The sequence below is a fragment of the Hyla sarda genome, unplaced genomic scaffold (assembly GCF_029499605.1).
Source record: "Hyla sarda isolate aHylSar1 unplaced genomic scaffold, aHylSar1.hap1 scaffold_236, whole genome shotgun sequence".
NCBI lineage: Eukaryota > Metazoa > Chordata > Amphibia > Anura > Hylidae > Hyla > Hyla sarda.
The window spans coordinates 277,501-294,872 of NW_026609043.1; the positions used below are offsets into that span (position 1 = coordinate 277,501).

The 17,372-nt window shown below is 41.9% G+C and overlaps 1 protein-coding gene across 11 annotated transcripts in view; it reads left to right on the forward strand.

The window, feature by feature from the left end:
* RECQL4 (RecQ like helicase 4) overlaps window positions 1-17,372 on the forward strand; it is a 105,871-nt gene that overhangs the window by 67,201 nt on the left and 21,298 nt on the right. For all 11 annotated transcript variants that reach the window (XM_056553095.1, XM_056553097.1, XM_056553099.1 and 8 more), the window contains 2 exons: window positions 1,446-1,583; window positions 1,698-1,872. In XM_056553095.1, the coding sequence (XP_056409070.1) occupies window positions 1,446-1,583; window positions 1,698-1,872 (313 nt within the window). The remainder of the gene's footprint in view (window positions 1-1,445; window positions 1,584-1,697; window positions 1,873-17,372) is intronic.

A 17,372-nucleotide genomic window follows, 5' to 3' on the forward strand; every position in this document is an offset into this window, starting at 1 on the left:
CTATGTAGGTATATATACTTCTTACTATGACCCCGCACTGTCCATTTCTTGTCCTAAAGACACCTTGTAGCAGCCTAGACCCCACAAGGCTGGACATCTTCACGATAAAGGTGGGCAACCTGAAAGGGAAAAAGGGCCTGAAATGTGTTTTAGGGATTCCTTTTCCTTTATATGGGCCCATTAGCCAATCCTAGACTGTTTTGTTGTGTAATTTTCATCATATAGGAGGAGAGATATGGGAGAGAGGAAAAGCAAAAAACAGGGGGCGCTCCCTTTGAATTTGTATATCAACTTGATGTGACCCTCCACCACACCTAAGTGATATACTCACCAGATCGGGTAGCAAGCCTAGATCCCAAGTTGCCTGAGGTCACGGCTCGCAAAGACTGATGCAGGTGTAGTGTAGATATAAAATGGCTGCTGCACTCGGACCAGGACTGGACCCTTGTGCGAGGGCAAGTAGTTACAAATAGTGGATAATGGAATAAAACACGGTCTTAGAGGCGCTGCACAGTGGAGGTCACAAAAGGAGACTAGAGTCAGCACAGGACAATAATGGGTTTGACCCAACGGATGACTTGTTTCGTCAGTGTGCCTTCTTCAGGTCCAAAGATAGTGTATTCACTGGGGTAGGGGGATGCAAGGATGCGCTTGTGGGGATCCTGTGAGTAGCGGTTCTGGCGTTGATCTATCGCTACTAACTCCTTGCATCCCACTACCCCAGTGAATGCACTGTATGTTTTGACCTGATGAAGACACTCTGTGTGCCGAAACGTGTCGTCCATTGTGTCAAACCCATTATTGTCCTGTGCTGACTCGAATATCTCCTTTTCTGACCTCCACTGTGCAGCGCCTCTAAGACCGTGTTTTTTTTTCCCATCATTTCATTGTATAGGTGGGTGGTCCTGCTTGGACCTGAAGATTCCTCCTGTGCTGCTTTTAGGCCGAAAAGAACATCGAGGATTTAATAGTTGATGTGGGATATTATATTTATTTTTACACAGGTTGTACAGTCAAGAAGGGATAAAATAAGGGGTGTTAGGGTGGATGATTATATGGAAAAATTACGCTCAGGGTCTGACTATAGTTGGATCAGGCTCCAATATGGGGGGGATCAAGCTCTTGGTCTGATATAGAGGGATTGGGCTCTTGGTCTGATTATAATGGGATCAGGGTCTCATATGGAAGGCTCGGGGTCTGATATAGAGGGATTGGGGTCTGATATAGAGGGATTGGGCTCTTGGTCTGATTATAGTGGGATCAGGGTCTCATATGGAAGGCTCTTGGTCTGATATAGAGGGATTGGGGTCTGATATAGAGGGATTGGGCTCTTGGTCTGATTATAGTGGGATCAGGGTCTCATATGGAAGGCTCGGGGTCTGATATAGTGGGCTTGGATTTTGCCGATTTGTGATTCTTCATGAAAACCTCTGTAATGTTTGTAGTCCCAGGATCTGGATGAGCTTCGTCGCCATGTGTACACAGACTCGGTGGATTACTTTACGGTGAAGAAGCTTGTGCAGAGAGTGTTCCCTGAGTGCAGGTGCCGTGAGCTGCAGAGTAAGCGGGCAGCACTGAGCAGGGTGAGCAGAGACATCTGACAGCTACATTACATTGTAAAGCCCCCCCCCATGGCTACTAGTTATCCGTCCCTTGTTGGTAGCTGCCATTCTTCCATCTGCTCTATCTTTCTGCAGGGCAATGAGGTGGATGACTCTGAGATGATGGATCTCCTGGAGCAGTGCGATGGTGGAGAGAGTGAAGGGAACCCTGTGCCCACTACAGAAGAGCCGACGGAGCGTGTCTGCCACCGACATGAGCGAGCTCTGCCCGTAGAGGAGACTGTGCAGGCGCTAGATGTCCGAGAGGAGAGTGAGTAACTGAGCCCCTCACTAGGAGACCTGAGGCCCTTGCAGACTAGTCAGGTTCTTTGTACCATGGAAACAAAAGGGTTACATTTTATAGAGACTGTATTGTGGAGGGGCGTGGTTTTGCATGAGGGGGGTGTGGTCTCCTGGTCTTGGTGAATCACTTCTCCCCCTTCTTAGTGTTGTGATGAGGTCAACCATATAACTCTATAGTGCAGCTTGTGATGACCAAACTATATATATATATATATATATATATATATATATATATATATATATATATATATATAATATAGTGTTCCAGATCAGTATATATGTTCAGTGTACAGCACCTAGGATTCGACACTTATGGAATGATGTAGGGAAAAGGTGTTAAACCAGAATATATTTTCTTGAAGATTCCTCCTTTGCACGTTCTTGGAATTCTTCATGGGGTAGTCACCTGGAATGGTTTTCCATCAGTCCGCAAGGATTTCCCAGGTGTTGAGCACTTGTTGGCTGCTTTTCTTTCATTGCCGCCTAACTCATCCCAAACCAACTCAACTGGGTTTAGGTCTGTGATTGTGGAGGCCATGTCATCTGATGCAGCGTTTTATCGCTCTCCTCCTTGGTCACACACGTGCCTGCGCCCCATCCCCCATCCTTCACATGGGAATCACACATGTAAAAACCATCTGCGTCCCTTTTCCATGTCTCACAAAGACATGTGGAATAATCTGGAATAAGGTCATAACTATATTATGAATTATGCAACAAACAATAAATAAAATGTGACCTTAATAAATTAAGGACAAACCTCATCAGATGTCTCAGCCGACTGTCTTTCTCAGATATGAGCGCTTTTTATGATGTAGCGCTAGGAATACCTTTTTGTAATCAGATAATAAATTTGCATATATTGTATAAGTATTTTAATTACTAAACATAAATTAGTATATAAAAATATAAAACCGCAAGTGGAGCTCACAGCTAAAAACACGAGGTTAACTAAGTAACCCTCACTCAGGGGTTAATAAAAACAGAAAATGGAAAAACCTTCGTCCTCAGTGTCTTATCACCTATGGTGAATGTGCAGTAGACATTTGGTTCTATGAATATCAAGATAATTATAGTATACAATCAACTCTTTAATATATTGTTAAAAATATTATGGACAGATATAGATATAAAATTGGATATTATCTGTAGATCTGCCCCCACAGGGCCCTTGTGGTTGATAGGCCGACTCCAGAATACCAGTAATCAATACATACAAATTATTGATAAGATGATTAAAAAAAAAAAAAAAAAAAAAATACCAATTGTTCCACCTGAAATAAATAATAATCTCATAAACTGAATAACCTGTAAATAATTGTTTTTGTATAAACAAAAGATGTTCTGTCCCAAATGTATTATTGCCAAACTATGTATATGACAGTTCAGTCCAATTGATCCTATAGAAGAAAAAATGTATCCGATCCTATAGGTGTATCTGATGCTGTAAAATAATATTCATATGGCAAAAAGCTGTAAGAAAATAAGTCTGTAAAGAAAGAATGTATCCGACCTAAAGAGACGTATCCAAGTTCAGCGATCCTGTCAGAAGTTTGGCACTTAGCGCCACTCGCCACTACTGGATATGGATGGAGGTATAAACACCGGTGAGTTGATTCCCTGTTTCTGGAGCGGCGACACCCGTGCACCGGAGTCTCGCCGCTATACGGAAGCCGTTCCTCCAATCTATCCATCCCGCTCTCGGTCAGCGCTGCCACTGCTTGCATCCGGTAGCGTGTGACGTGGATGTAAACGATCAGCTGATTGCAGATCGATTGAACAACAACCTTGGGGATATATGTCCCCTCAGAGAAACCCTGAATAGAGACCCTCTGCGGTCTAAAAGTTAGCTCGTAATAAATTCCAAAATAATAGTTTTTGTGCACAAAATTACCACTAGGTGGCAGTGTGTGCTTTAAAATTACAGACCCTATTTGTAATGGTTTTTATCGCATTCTATGCAGGGATGAATCTGATCACGGAGCTCTGTTTGCAGCGCTCTGCTCTGACACCGTCTACAGACATAGTGTCACAGCGCACCGTGATCCATCCATATTATAAGTACAGGGACTGAGCTAAAATTTCCTACTCTGGCTCAACGTTTCGCTAGTTGGACCTAGCTTTTTCAAGAGTATGAGGTACTGATTGCAGGTCAGCTGACCTCTGGTGGTATCAGGCACCTGGGATATACCGGAGAGTGTCCGCCCAAGGCTCTGGACAGGATGGTGTAAGTCAGATGATGTTATGACACAGGTATCGCTGGTCTCTTTGGCTTCAATGCGAATATTTTTAAGGTCTGCTGGTTATTGTAGTCCTTCTGCCACCTAATTGTGGTATAACAGACTCTGTGGGATAGGTACTAATAATAATAGTCTATGCTGTAACCTCTTTGCAAATAGAGGAATCCCGGTGAATCTTTAGACCGCAGGAAAAAACGCAGGTGAACCGCACATTAGTATGAACTCAGCTCAACAAATAAAACCAAACGCGTTTCGGGGTACACATAGGTAATATCCTGACCCCTTCTTCAGTGGAGAACAAAATGATGATAACCTTTTGGAAACTGCTATGTTGGCTTTTTATACCTAAATGATTGTCACCTGTGAGGGATCTTATGGAAGAGGTAAAATCTGGTACGGAGCAATTGGATGTGTCCTCCAGACCAGATGACTCCATTTGTGTGAACAGGAGTCTAACTACAACATATAAAGGGGTAAAAGGATTGTAGTGTAAAGAAGGTAGAGTACGAATATTATAAAATGAATATATCTTTAGTGGGTGGTATTGACCATATACATGTGTAACAATGCATATGTGTAAACGTGTTTGTTTTAAAATAAATGCCCAAAAGAAAATAATAAAAGGAAAGGAAAATAAAGTGGGTGAAAATGAAATTATGTGGCATAAAATAGATGTGTGAACATTAAAAATAATAATAATTAAATACAAGGATGAAAAATAAAAGGTAATAAATAAACGAATGTCGAGACTTGCAATGGCGGGAGTGGTAGATGACCTATGCATGGGATAGAAATCAGTCTGGGGGAACGTCCCGAAACACAATGACAGGACGGACCCCCAAAATGGGACCATCCCACTCCAGAAACCCAAATATTTCTAAACTCTCATTTAACCCATTTGGTTAGGGTTAACAATATTAAAAAAAAAAAAGGATTCCAGAAACATCCCCTGTCCCTACATTTCCTACAGGTACATAACAGAAATCCCGCCACCCTGACATTTGTAGGTATTCAAATTGTCAGGAAAGATTGGCGAGGCGGCGGTTACCTGTCCAAAATGTCTAAGTTGGAAACACAGAAGATCTAAGAGTTCGAAAGTTTAGAACCAAATGGGTTAAATGCGAGTTTAGAAATATTTGGGTTTCTGAAGTGGGATGGTCCCATTTTGGGGGTCCGTCCTGTCATTGTGTTTCGGGACGTTCCCCCAGACTGATTTCTATCCCATGCATAGGTCATCTACCACTCCCGCCATTGCAAGTCTCGACATTCGTTTATTTATTACCTTTTATTTTTCATCCTTGTATTTAATTAATTATTATTATTTTTAATGTTCACACATCTATTTTATGCCACATAATTTCATTTTCACCCACTTTATTTTCCTTTCCTTTTATTATTTTCTTTTGGGCATTTATTTTAAAACAAACACGTTTACACATATGCATTGTTACACATGTATATGGTCAATACCACCCACTAAAGATATATTCATTTTATAATATTCGTACTCTACCTTCTTTACACTACAATCCTTTTACCCCTTTATATGTTGTAGTTAGACTCCTGTTCACACAAATGGAGTCATCTGGTCTGGAGGACACATCCAATTGCTCCGTACCAGATTTTACCTCTTCCATAAGATCCCTCACAGGTGACAATCATTTAGGTATAAAAAGCCAACATAGCAGTTTCCAAAAGGTTATCATCATTTTGTTCTCCACTGAAGAAGGGGTCAGGATATTACCTATGTGTACCCCGAAACGCGTTTGGTTTTATTTGTTGAGCCGAGTTCATACTAATGTGCGGTTCACCTGCGTTTTTTCCTGCGGTCTAAAGATTCACCGGGATTCCTCTATTTGCAAAGAGGTTGCAGCATAGACTATTACGATTAGTACCTATCCCACAGAGTCTGTTATACCACAATTAGGTGGCAGAAGGACTACAATAACCAGCAGACCTTAAAAATATTCGCATTGAAGCCAAAGAGAGCAGCGATACCTGTGTCATAACATCATCTGACTTACACCATCCTGTCCAGAGCCTTGGGCGGACACTCTCCGGTATATCCCAGGTGCCTGATACCACCAGAGGTCAGCTGACCTGCAATCAGCTGACCGTTCACATCCACGTCACACGCCACCGGATGCAAGCAGCAGCAGCGCTGACCGAGATCGAGGACGGATAGATTGGAGGAACGGCTTCCGTATAGCGGCGAGACTCCAGAAACAGAGAATCAACTCACCGGTGTTTATACCTCCATCCATATCCAGGAGTGGCGAGTGGCGCTAAGTGCCAAACTTTTCTGACAGGATCGCTGAACTTGGATACGTCTCTTTAGGTCGGATACATTCTTTCTTTACAGACTTATTTTCTTACAGCTTTTTGCCATATGAATATTATTTTACAGCATCAGATACACCTATAGGATCGGATACATTTTTTCTTCTATAGGATCAATTGGACTGAACTGTCATATACATAGTTTGGCAATAATACATTTGGGACAGAACATCTTTTGTTTATACAAAAACAATTATTTACAGGTTATTCAGTTTATGAGATTATTATTTATTTCAGGTAGAACAATTAGTAGTTTTTTTTTTTTTTTTTTTTAATCATCTTATCAATAATTTGTATGTATTGATTACTGGTATTCTGGAGTCGGCCTATCAACCACAAGGGCCCTGTGGGGGCAGATCTACAGATTATATCCAATTTTATATCTATATCTGTCCATAATATTTTTAACAATATATCAAAGAGTTGATTGTATACTATAATTATCTTGATATTCATAGAACCAAATGTCTACTGCACATTCACCATAGGTGATAAGACACTGAGGACGAAGGTTTTTCCATGAATTAGTATATACATAATAAACAGAGAGGAAATATATAAATACATATTTCTATTCTTCTTGGAATTGATGCAGGAAAACAGTTGGGATATATTAACACTCTGCCCAATCTTAACTAACATCTCTCTGGTAGATGTACAGTACAGTATAAAATACGTAATCTGTGGTAGGTGTGATGATGTAGTATAAAATACAAGGGATGCACCGAAAGGGAAATTTTGGGCCGAAAATTTAGGATGTGCTTGACCGAAAACAGAAACTGCATTGCCCCGCCCACTTTTTAAATGTAGTTTTTTTTATTTTTCCGTATACAGGAATGTATGAGGGCTTATTTTTTTGCACCGTGATCTGTAGTTTTTATTGGTACCATTCTAGTTCTGGTGTTTATTTTTAAATACTTTTAATAATTTTTTTTTCTGATTAAAAATTAATAATTTTTGGACTTAGACACCTGGCGATACCAAATGTTTTTATTTACATTTTTTACACTTATTTTATTTTAGGATGAGGGTAATGTAACTTTTTTTTTTTATTGGGGGGGGGGGGGGGGGGCTTATTCACTTTTATTAAAACTTTTTTTTTTCCTTTTATAGTCCCCACGGGGACATTCTTTAGACTGCAGATACAGATCGGTGATATGCATAGCACTGATCTGTGTTATCTGCTCGATTGCAGACAAGAGAAGATTACCCCCATGATGGCAGCAGGAGGCAGGTGAGGGGACCTCTGGCTGCCATTTTAACTAATCAGATCCCTGCGGCCGAGCGTTCAAAGCATAACTGTACACCCTGTCATTTAGGCCAGGCCCCCCCAAATTTTGGACGGACGAAATGATGGTGCATGCCTAGTCTATATGCTATAGATGAGGGGTATATAGAGAAGGAGTGAGGGGTATATACTATAGATGATAGATAGAGGAGTATGGGGTATATATTATAGATGAGGAGGAGTGAGGGGCATATACACTGCTAAAAGGGAACATTTAAACCACACAATGTAACTCCAAGTCACTGACACTTGTGTGAAATCCCACTGTCCACTTAGGAAGAACACTGATTGGCAATCAATTCACATGGAACAGACAACACTTGGAAATTATAGGCAAATAGCAAGACACTCCCAATAAAGGAGGGGTCCTGCAGGTGGTAACCACAGTCCACTGCTCAGTTCCTATGCTTCCTGGCTCATGTTTTGGTCACTTTTGAATGCTGGCTGTGCTTTCACTCTAGTGGTAGCATGAGACTGAGTCTACAACCCACACAAGTGGCTCAGGTAGGGCAGCTCATCCAGGATGGCACATCAATGCGAGCTGTGACAAGAAGGTTTGCTGTGTCTGTCAGCGTAGTGTCCAGAGCATGGAGGCGCTACCAGGAGACGTGGAGGAGGCTGTAGGAGGGCAACAACCCAGCAGCAGGACCGCTACCTCCACCTTTGTGCAAGGAGGAGCAGGAGGAGCACTGCCAGAGCCCTGCAAAATGACCTCCAGCAGGACACAAATGTGCATGTGTCCACTCAAACAGAAACAGACTCCATGAGGGGGTATGAGGGCCCGACTTCCACAGGTGGGGGTTGTGCTTACAGCCCAACACCGTGCAGGACGTTAAGCATTTGCCAGAGAACACCAAGATTGGCAAATTGGCCACTGGCGCCCTGTGCTCTTCACAGAGGAACACAACAACAAAATTCCCCAGGGATTCCAGGGCAAATTATATGTGACAACAACCTTTAGGGGTCGCCCCCCAAGGGGTTAACCCTAAACTAGAAACCCCCCTTAAAACTAAATTTTATTGGATCATTTAAAATATATATGAGCTCCGGTGTTGTGATTAAAAGCACAGCTAGTAGTTGCTTGGATAGTATATGAGCGTCCTATAACTTCGTTTGTAATGGTATTGTGCTTTACTAGCACTAATCTATGGATGCCACTATATAGACAGAAAAGCACTGATAGCTGCTAGTTAAAATGTGAATAGCCCTCCGCTTCCCGACGTTTCGTTGGATGAACCAACTTTATCAAGGTACAGAGGCTAATGGCCGTTCGTTTGGTCCGCTCTCCCTTTTATACCCTCTGTTGGTGATGTCAAATTCGTTGCATCATTATGCGCCGATTATTCGGCCTATCTGAGCACAAGTGACGTGACTGACCAATCCGGTCTTGTCACGTCATTATGTTTTGATCTCTTCCCAACCAATCAATACTCTTCATGCCCTGTCACTCACATTGCGTATATATGATGCGCGGCGCATGTCTCCGCACTTAGTAATGCTCTATCACAGTTAAGGATAACTGCGCATGTCCGTTCTGCGATGTTCTGCCGTTCGCGCATGTCTCCGCACTTAGAGATGATCAATCGCAGTTGTAAGTAACTGCGCATGTCCATTCCACGGCGATCCGGCGTTCGTGCATGTCAGTGGACTTAGATTCATTGTGAGATATTATAGGAGACTGCGCCTGCGTCCAACTCAAGATGTTCCTATGGTGGATTATATACATGTCTGCGGACTCAATTAAAACACAACCATGATGGTAGTTGTGAACTACATATTAGTTGTACTCTTTAATCTACTAGTAACTTGCATATACTGAATATATATAATCCCATTATATCACCGCAAATAGTGAATTCAGTAAATACAACATATATTTGTAGGGTTCATTATTTTGATGTTTGTGAGCTTTTATTGTTCTGATGAATATTATTCTATATGTGTGAACTTGGTAGTGACAGGGGCCATCGTGGTGAAGGGTATTGGTGATAAATTCTGGATTGAAGTATATAGATATAGATGGTAAGTATTGATGTTACTGGATATAACCTAATGCTTCATGTACAGTGGATATTAATAATGTTAGAGGACGCCATATATAACTGAACTGAATCATACATCCAATGTCCATGATAGTACATGGTGCCCAGGGGGTCTCTGTCTGTGCATAATATTCCCATTGGTAAGTATATGTAGGATGTGTTAACATCGTTGTTAGGCTTTTTACAGCATTCTTGGAGAATTAATAATATTATGATTTATCACTTTTCAAAAATAAAATAGCATTAGAAAATTGAGCACTGGATAATTAACCCTCTCCCTTATATTCTGTGTTGTCTAACAGAATGATTATACGATTTTAACCTGTATCATAATTTGACTCTCTTCCCCCAATCACATTCTGGATTTAGGGATCAAAAAAGCCTAACAACGATGTTAACACATCCTACATATACTCACCAATGGGAATATTATGCACAGACAGAGACCCCCTGGGCACCATGTACTATCATGGACATTGGATGTATGATTCAGTTCAGTTATATATGGCGTCCTCTAATATTATTAATATCCACTGTACATGAAGCATTAGGTTATATCCAGTAACATCAATACTTACCATCTATATCTATATACTTCAATCCAGAATTTATCACCAATACCCTTCACCACGATGGCCCCTGTCACTACCAAGTTCACACATATAGAATAATATTCATCAGAACAATAAAAGTTCACAAACATCAAAATAATGAACCCTACAAATATATGTTGTATTTACTGAATTCACTATTTGCGGTGATATAATGGGATTATATATATTCAGTATATGCAAGTTACTAGTAGATTAAAGAGTACAACTAATATGTAGTTCACAACTACCATCATGGTTGTGTTTTAATTGAGTCCGCAGACATGTATATAATCCACCATAGGAACATCTTGAGTTGGACGCAGGCGCAGTCTCCTATAATATCTCACAATGAATCTAAGTCCACTGACATGCACGAACGCCGGATCGCCGTGGAATGGACATGCGCAGTTACTTACAACTGCGATTGATCATCTCTAAGTGCGGAGACATGCGCGAACGGCAGAACATCGCAGAACGGACATGCGCAGTTATCCTTAACTGTGATAGAGCATTACTAAGTGCGGAGACATGCGCCGCGCATCATATATACGCAATGTGAGTGACAGGGCATGAAGAGTATTGATTGGTTGGGAAGAGATCAAAACATAATGACGTGACAAGACCGGATTGGTCAGTCACGTCACTTGTGCTCAGATAGGCCGAATAATCGGCGCATAATGATGCAACGAATTTGACATCACCAACAGAGGATATAAAAGGGAGAGCGGACCAAACGAACGGCCATTAGCCTCTGTACCTTGATAAAGTTGGTTCATCCAACGAAACGTCGGGAAGCGGAGGGCTATTCACATTTTAACTAGCAGCTATCAGTGCTTTTCTGTCTATATAGTGGCATCCATAGATTAGTGCTAGTAAAGCACAATACCATTACAAACGAAGTTATAGGACGCTCATATACTATCCAAGCAACTACTAGCTGTGCTTTTAATCACAACACCGGAGCTCATATATATTTTAAATGATCCAATAAAATTTAGTTTTAAGGGGGGTTTCTAGTTTAGGGTTAACCCCTTGGGGGGCGACCCCTAAAGGTTGTCTTCACAGAGGAAAGCAGGTTCACACTGAGCACATGTGACAGAGTCTGGAGACGTTTTGGAGAACATTCTGCTTCTTAAAACATCCTCCAGCATGACCAGTTTGGTGGTGAGTCAGTAATGGTGTGGCATTTCTTTGGGGGGCCGCATAGCCCTCCATGTTCTTCCCAGAGGTAGCCTGACTGCCATTAGGTACAGAGATCCTCAGACCCCTTGTGAGACCATATGCTGGTGCGGTTGGGTTCCTCCTAATACAAGACAATGCTAGACCTCATGTGGCTGGAGTGTGTCAGCAGTTCCTACAAGAGGAAGGCATTGATGCTATGGACTGGCCGCCCGTTCCCCGGAATCCGATTGAGCACATCTGGGACGTCTCGCTCCATCCACCACAGACTGTCCAGGAGTTGGCGGATGCTTTAGTCCAGGTCTGGGAGGACATCCCTCAGGAGACCATCCTCCACCTCATCAGGAGCATGCCCAGGCGGGGAGGTCATACAGGCACGTGGAGGCCACACACACTACTGCGCCTCATTGGGACTTGTATTAAGGACATTACATAAAGTGGGATCAGCCTGTAGTGGGGTTTTCCTCTGTGATTTTGAGTGTGACCCCGTATCCAGACCTATAATATATATATATATATATATTCATCTATAGTATATACCCCCTCACTCCTCCTCTATATACCTTCATCTATAGTATATACCCCCTCACTCCTCCTCCTCTATATACCCTCATTTTTAGTATATACCCCCTCACTCTTCCTCCTCGTGTGTGTGTGTGTGTGTGTGTATATGTGTGTGTGTGTGTATATATATATATATATATATATATATATATATATACATACACACACACACACACTAATCTATAGTATATACCCTCATCTATAGTATATACCCCCCACTCTTCCTCCTCATATATATGTGTGTGTGTGTGTGTGTGTGTGTATATATATATATATATATATATATATATATATATATATATATATATATATATATATATATATATATATATATATATATATATACACACATATATGAGGAAGAGTGAGGGGGTATATACTATAGATGAGGGTATATAATATATAATTATATACCCTCATCTATAGTACATACCCCCTCACTCCTCCTCTATATACCCTCATTTTTAGTTTATACCCCCTAACTCTTCCTCCTCCTATATTATATATATATATATATATATATATATATATATATATATATATATATATATATATATATATATACCCTCATCTATAGTGTATACCCTCATCTATAGTATATACCCCCTCACTCTTCCTCCTGATATATATAATTAGGGGTTTGAATCGCCAAGAATTTGGCGATTCGATTCGAATCGCGATACCAGTGTGGCGATTCGATATATCCCGATATATCGCGATACCGTCTAGGTGACGATACATGGCGATATATCCCGATACATCGCCCACCTGGGAGCATTCATAGATCCCAATAGACCCCGCTGTCAGCTTTGACAGCGGCGATCTAGTACTCCGGTGCTCACTTTTCTCATGTTATCCCGTCCGGGCTGCAAAATAAAATAAAATGCACTTTATCTTACCTGCCTACGCTCCCCCGGTGCTCCGGTACACTCCGGTACAGGTGTTCGGTCCCCGGGCTGTATTCTTATTACTTCCTGTTAGCCCGGCACGTCACATGGAGCTTCAGCCTATCACCAGCAGAGGCGGGACATCGCTGCGGCCAGTGATAGGCTGAAGCTCCGTGTGACGTGTCGGGCTAACAGGAAGTAAGAAGAATACAGCCCGGGGACCGAACACCTGTACCGGACTGTACCGGAGCTCCGGGGGCTCGTTGGCAGGTAAGAGAAAGTGTGTTTTCTTTTATTTTGCAGCCCGGACGGGATAACATGAGAAAAGTGTGCACCGGAGTACTCCTTTAATAGCCAGCCGCGGCGATCGCCGCATGCTGGCTATTAGCGGCGGCCCCCGGCTGAAATCAGCCGGGGGTCGCATAGTACGGAGCGGGCACGAGTCGGAGCCCGCTCCATACACCCAGAGCGACGCCGTGTCAGATCCGGCCCTGTCCGGCTCCACTAATGTGGAACTTTTATCTCCTGATGCCCGGGACATGACATGCTGTTCCGGGCGTCAGGAGATAAAAATTCCACATCCCTAAAATAATCGATTCAAAAATATTTTGAATCGATTCAGTATCGGCAAATGAAAAAATCGCGATTATCGCGAGAATCGATTTTTCTTCTTACATCCCTAATATATATATATATATATATATGAGAGAATAGAGCAGCACTTCAAAAAAGTAAGCCAGTAGGGGGTGCGCTTCAGTCTCTGGGACCCTGGTCTTGGATCCAATTCACAGCATGGAAAGAAGGGATGGCCGCAGCACTCCAATGTGTAAGAAGAAAAGGGTGTCTTTATTCCATGAACAAAACTTGGTGCGACGTTTCGGTGTCCTCACAACACCATTCTCAAGCTAACAATAGTGATCTTTACAAAGTGTATATATAGGGTGAATCATGTCAAAGTGAATTACAAACAATTAAACGTGTGTACAAAATATTAAAGTGCAAACAGTGCATTACATACAAAGTAAGCGATGTACATATAGCGTCCAAATGCCGGTGCATAATTAAAATCAAGACCACATGAAAATATGTGGATACTACAGAGAATTGGTATTATGGTATAATTACAATACATCACAAAAAGGGGGGTGGGTCTATGTTGTTACTCACCGGGGGGAACTATCCTCCATGCATAAAGTGCAATGGCGCCGAACGCCAGAGGTGTTTGTACATTCACAGTGCCGTGGACCAATGAGCAATGTCCGAGCGCAACCTTGTGATCTCTGACATCATTGATAGTTTTCGCCAACCGGCTCCGTCGCTCCGCGCATGCGCTCTAGCGTCCGGAGTTGTTCCGGTGGCCATGTTTGTAAAGGTAAGCAGTAATCTATGTTGTACGGCCCAGTTGCTGTGGTGACAGATGCCGCCTGGTCAGGTAGAGTGTGTGTAGCACAACCCAACTCGACCCTGCGATGAATATCAACCACGGCACACAGTCCACAAAACATAGAAAAGTGGAATAAAGATAAGGACAAAATTAAAATAAAAATAAAGAGAAAATAAAAAGAAAATAACGAAGTAAAATAAAGAATAATAAAGTAAAATAAGAAAAATGAATAAATGAATACATAAAAAAAAAAAATCTTTTACAAAAATCTAAGATTATGTTGCTTCAGGTGTTATGTATTGATGCATATTCATTCGGTGTTGTAACGTTTTGGGCACAAATTCAAGTGTACTCTGCACATTTACCCCACCCCCTGGGGATACCCTTTTGTCCATATCTTGGACCCAGTTATGGGCCAATATTGGGCTACTCGTCCATGGGTCACGGGGCCAATGAAGGTCTCCGACACCAATGTTCGAGCGGAATCCCCAGTCTCCTGGGTTTCCACCAAAGTGGACGGGGGTGCCCATCACACACAAGGTACATCCACACTGGGGTCCCGATAGACTTACATTGACACCTTATGCTATCCAACACTCTATCACAATCTTTTGAGCAACAAAATGAATAAATCAATGATGGGGATATAAATAAATGAAGGTGTAAAAAATATATATATAATATAAAAAGTAAAAAAATAATATTGAAATAAAATAAAAGGTGAATATAAATGAAAAATCCAGAATAAATGAATACCATAAAAATAAATATCCTCTGCCATGTCCAGGATTTCAGGTTCCATAGTACCCCATACCCCCCAAGTAGCCTTACTGTCGATGGTGCCGGGCCAATTGAAATCTCTGAAAAAGGGTCTGATCGGCATATTACTCTCTGCTGCCCGAAGGGTGCTCCCACGCAAATGGAAGTGGCTGACTGGATAGGTGAGGTGCAATTTATCTACGGGATGGAGGAGTGCATGGCGGACATGGCGTCCAAACCTGAGCGTTTTCTGCAGCGCTGGACTCCGTGGACCGACTTCCTGTCATCCCCTGAGTATATGGCCATGTCTCTGTCGTCCCCCCATTTAGTTTCGCTACCATACACCACTGATACATACACCCTTCCTCTCCTGTGAGGGTCTACCCCCCTTTTTTTTTGTTAGTCTCCCTTCCTTTGCTTTGGGCTCCCTCCTTCCTTATTCTCTTCCCCCCCCCCCCCCCCCCCCCCGGACTATTCCCTTTGGGTCTTTGTGGCATCCTTTACCCCCACTCCCCCTCTCCCTCTCAACTCTATTCCGACTGCTTCTGCTCTGTTCCTTCCCCCTCCATTCTCCACTTTTGTGTCTTGTCTATGTGTGGTTCTTTTCCTTTTTTTTTTTTTTTTTGGTTTACATTGGTAGTGTATTAGGCCTCCCCGCCAGCCTGACCCATTTAGACTTAGGTTGTAATATGCTAGTTTGAGTGGCTGGGGCCTGGTTTGGATGGCATGGGTTCCAGCGATTGCCTACTCTAGACCCTTCAATGAATACTCGAATGAGACATCGCTCCCCACCACGTTGGCTAGATGTCCTTGATTGTTTGTTTATTTCTTTCACATTGTCAAAGGTTCCCCCGACCTTGCTAGTTATACGTTATCCCCGCTGACTCTATCTGGCCTTCACCTATGACATCATGGCCTACGTCAGTGTACTGCATTGACTGGGTCTTACTAGCCTGCCTATTTAGTACTATCCAGCGCATGATGGTGATTGTTTATGTTTCAGTACTGATTGCATGGAATCCTGATACCAGCTATCTGTATTCGATTGCCCGCTTCTACCGCCCTGGGGCGGATGTTGTATATGTTATCAATGTTTAATAAATCTTTTGAACAGTTAAAAAAAAAAAAATATCCTATATATTACCACGTGTTTTATATGGTTGGTCCAGTGCACTGCAAATTATTACAAAAAAGGGAAGAAAAAAAACACTTTTAATACATTTTTCCTAAAAAAAAATAGTGTAGTACTATATATATGTGTTCTGGGTGAAGTTGAAGCATGGAGCATCGTTCTCTCCCGGATCTTGAATTTCACCATCGGCCCATCTTAACCCCTAGAAAAACAAAAAAATCAATGAGTTTTTAAATAGAATACATATAGGCATTATGCTCCAATTTAGATCACTACTATTACCCTATTCTGTTTTGGGCATCCGTCTGAATCATTGGGCAAAACTGGCGGGCAACCTCTTTATCACAAAACCTCTATCTGGCGTTCTATATCCTGTGTGTTAGTGTAAAGTCCACATTAAGACCCTTCGGTCGAAGGCTCTGTAAATCATGTATCCATTTTAACTTGTGTCTTTTCAATTGGCTTATACGGTCACCTCCTCTCTTGGAGGGGGGTATATGGTCCACTAACATGAATCTCAAGTCCCTTTCGGAGTGTTTTGCTTCTGCAAAGTGTTTTGAGACCGGGAGATCAAGTCTCTGTTTTCTGATACAATACCGATGCTGATTAAACCTTGTCTTGAAGTCCCATGTGGTCTCCCCTACATAGAGGAGACCACATGGGCACTTCAAGACATAAATCACATAGGATGATGTACATGTTAGAAAATGGTGAATCTTAAATTGTTGGCCTGTTGTTGGATGAATAAATGTCGGACCCTTGTCCATATACATGTCATTTATACACTGACAGCAAGGGTAGGATCCCCTATTTCTGTGTAGGCTTTTTGTTAGAGATGTCTATTTTAACTAGCTTATCTTTTAGATTGAGAAGTCTTCTATACGAAATTAATGGTCTGTTCGAAAACTCTGGTATATTTAGAAAACTCCTTTGTAGTATATTCCAATTTTTGTTGAGTATTTGGGCAATTTTTTTGGAATGTTCACCATATGTGGACACAAATGCTAATCTAGCTTCCGTATTTTTCACCTTGGAAGTGGTTTAGAAGCTGATTACGGTC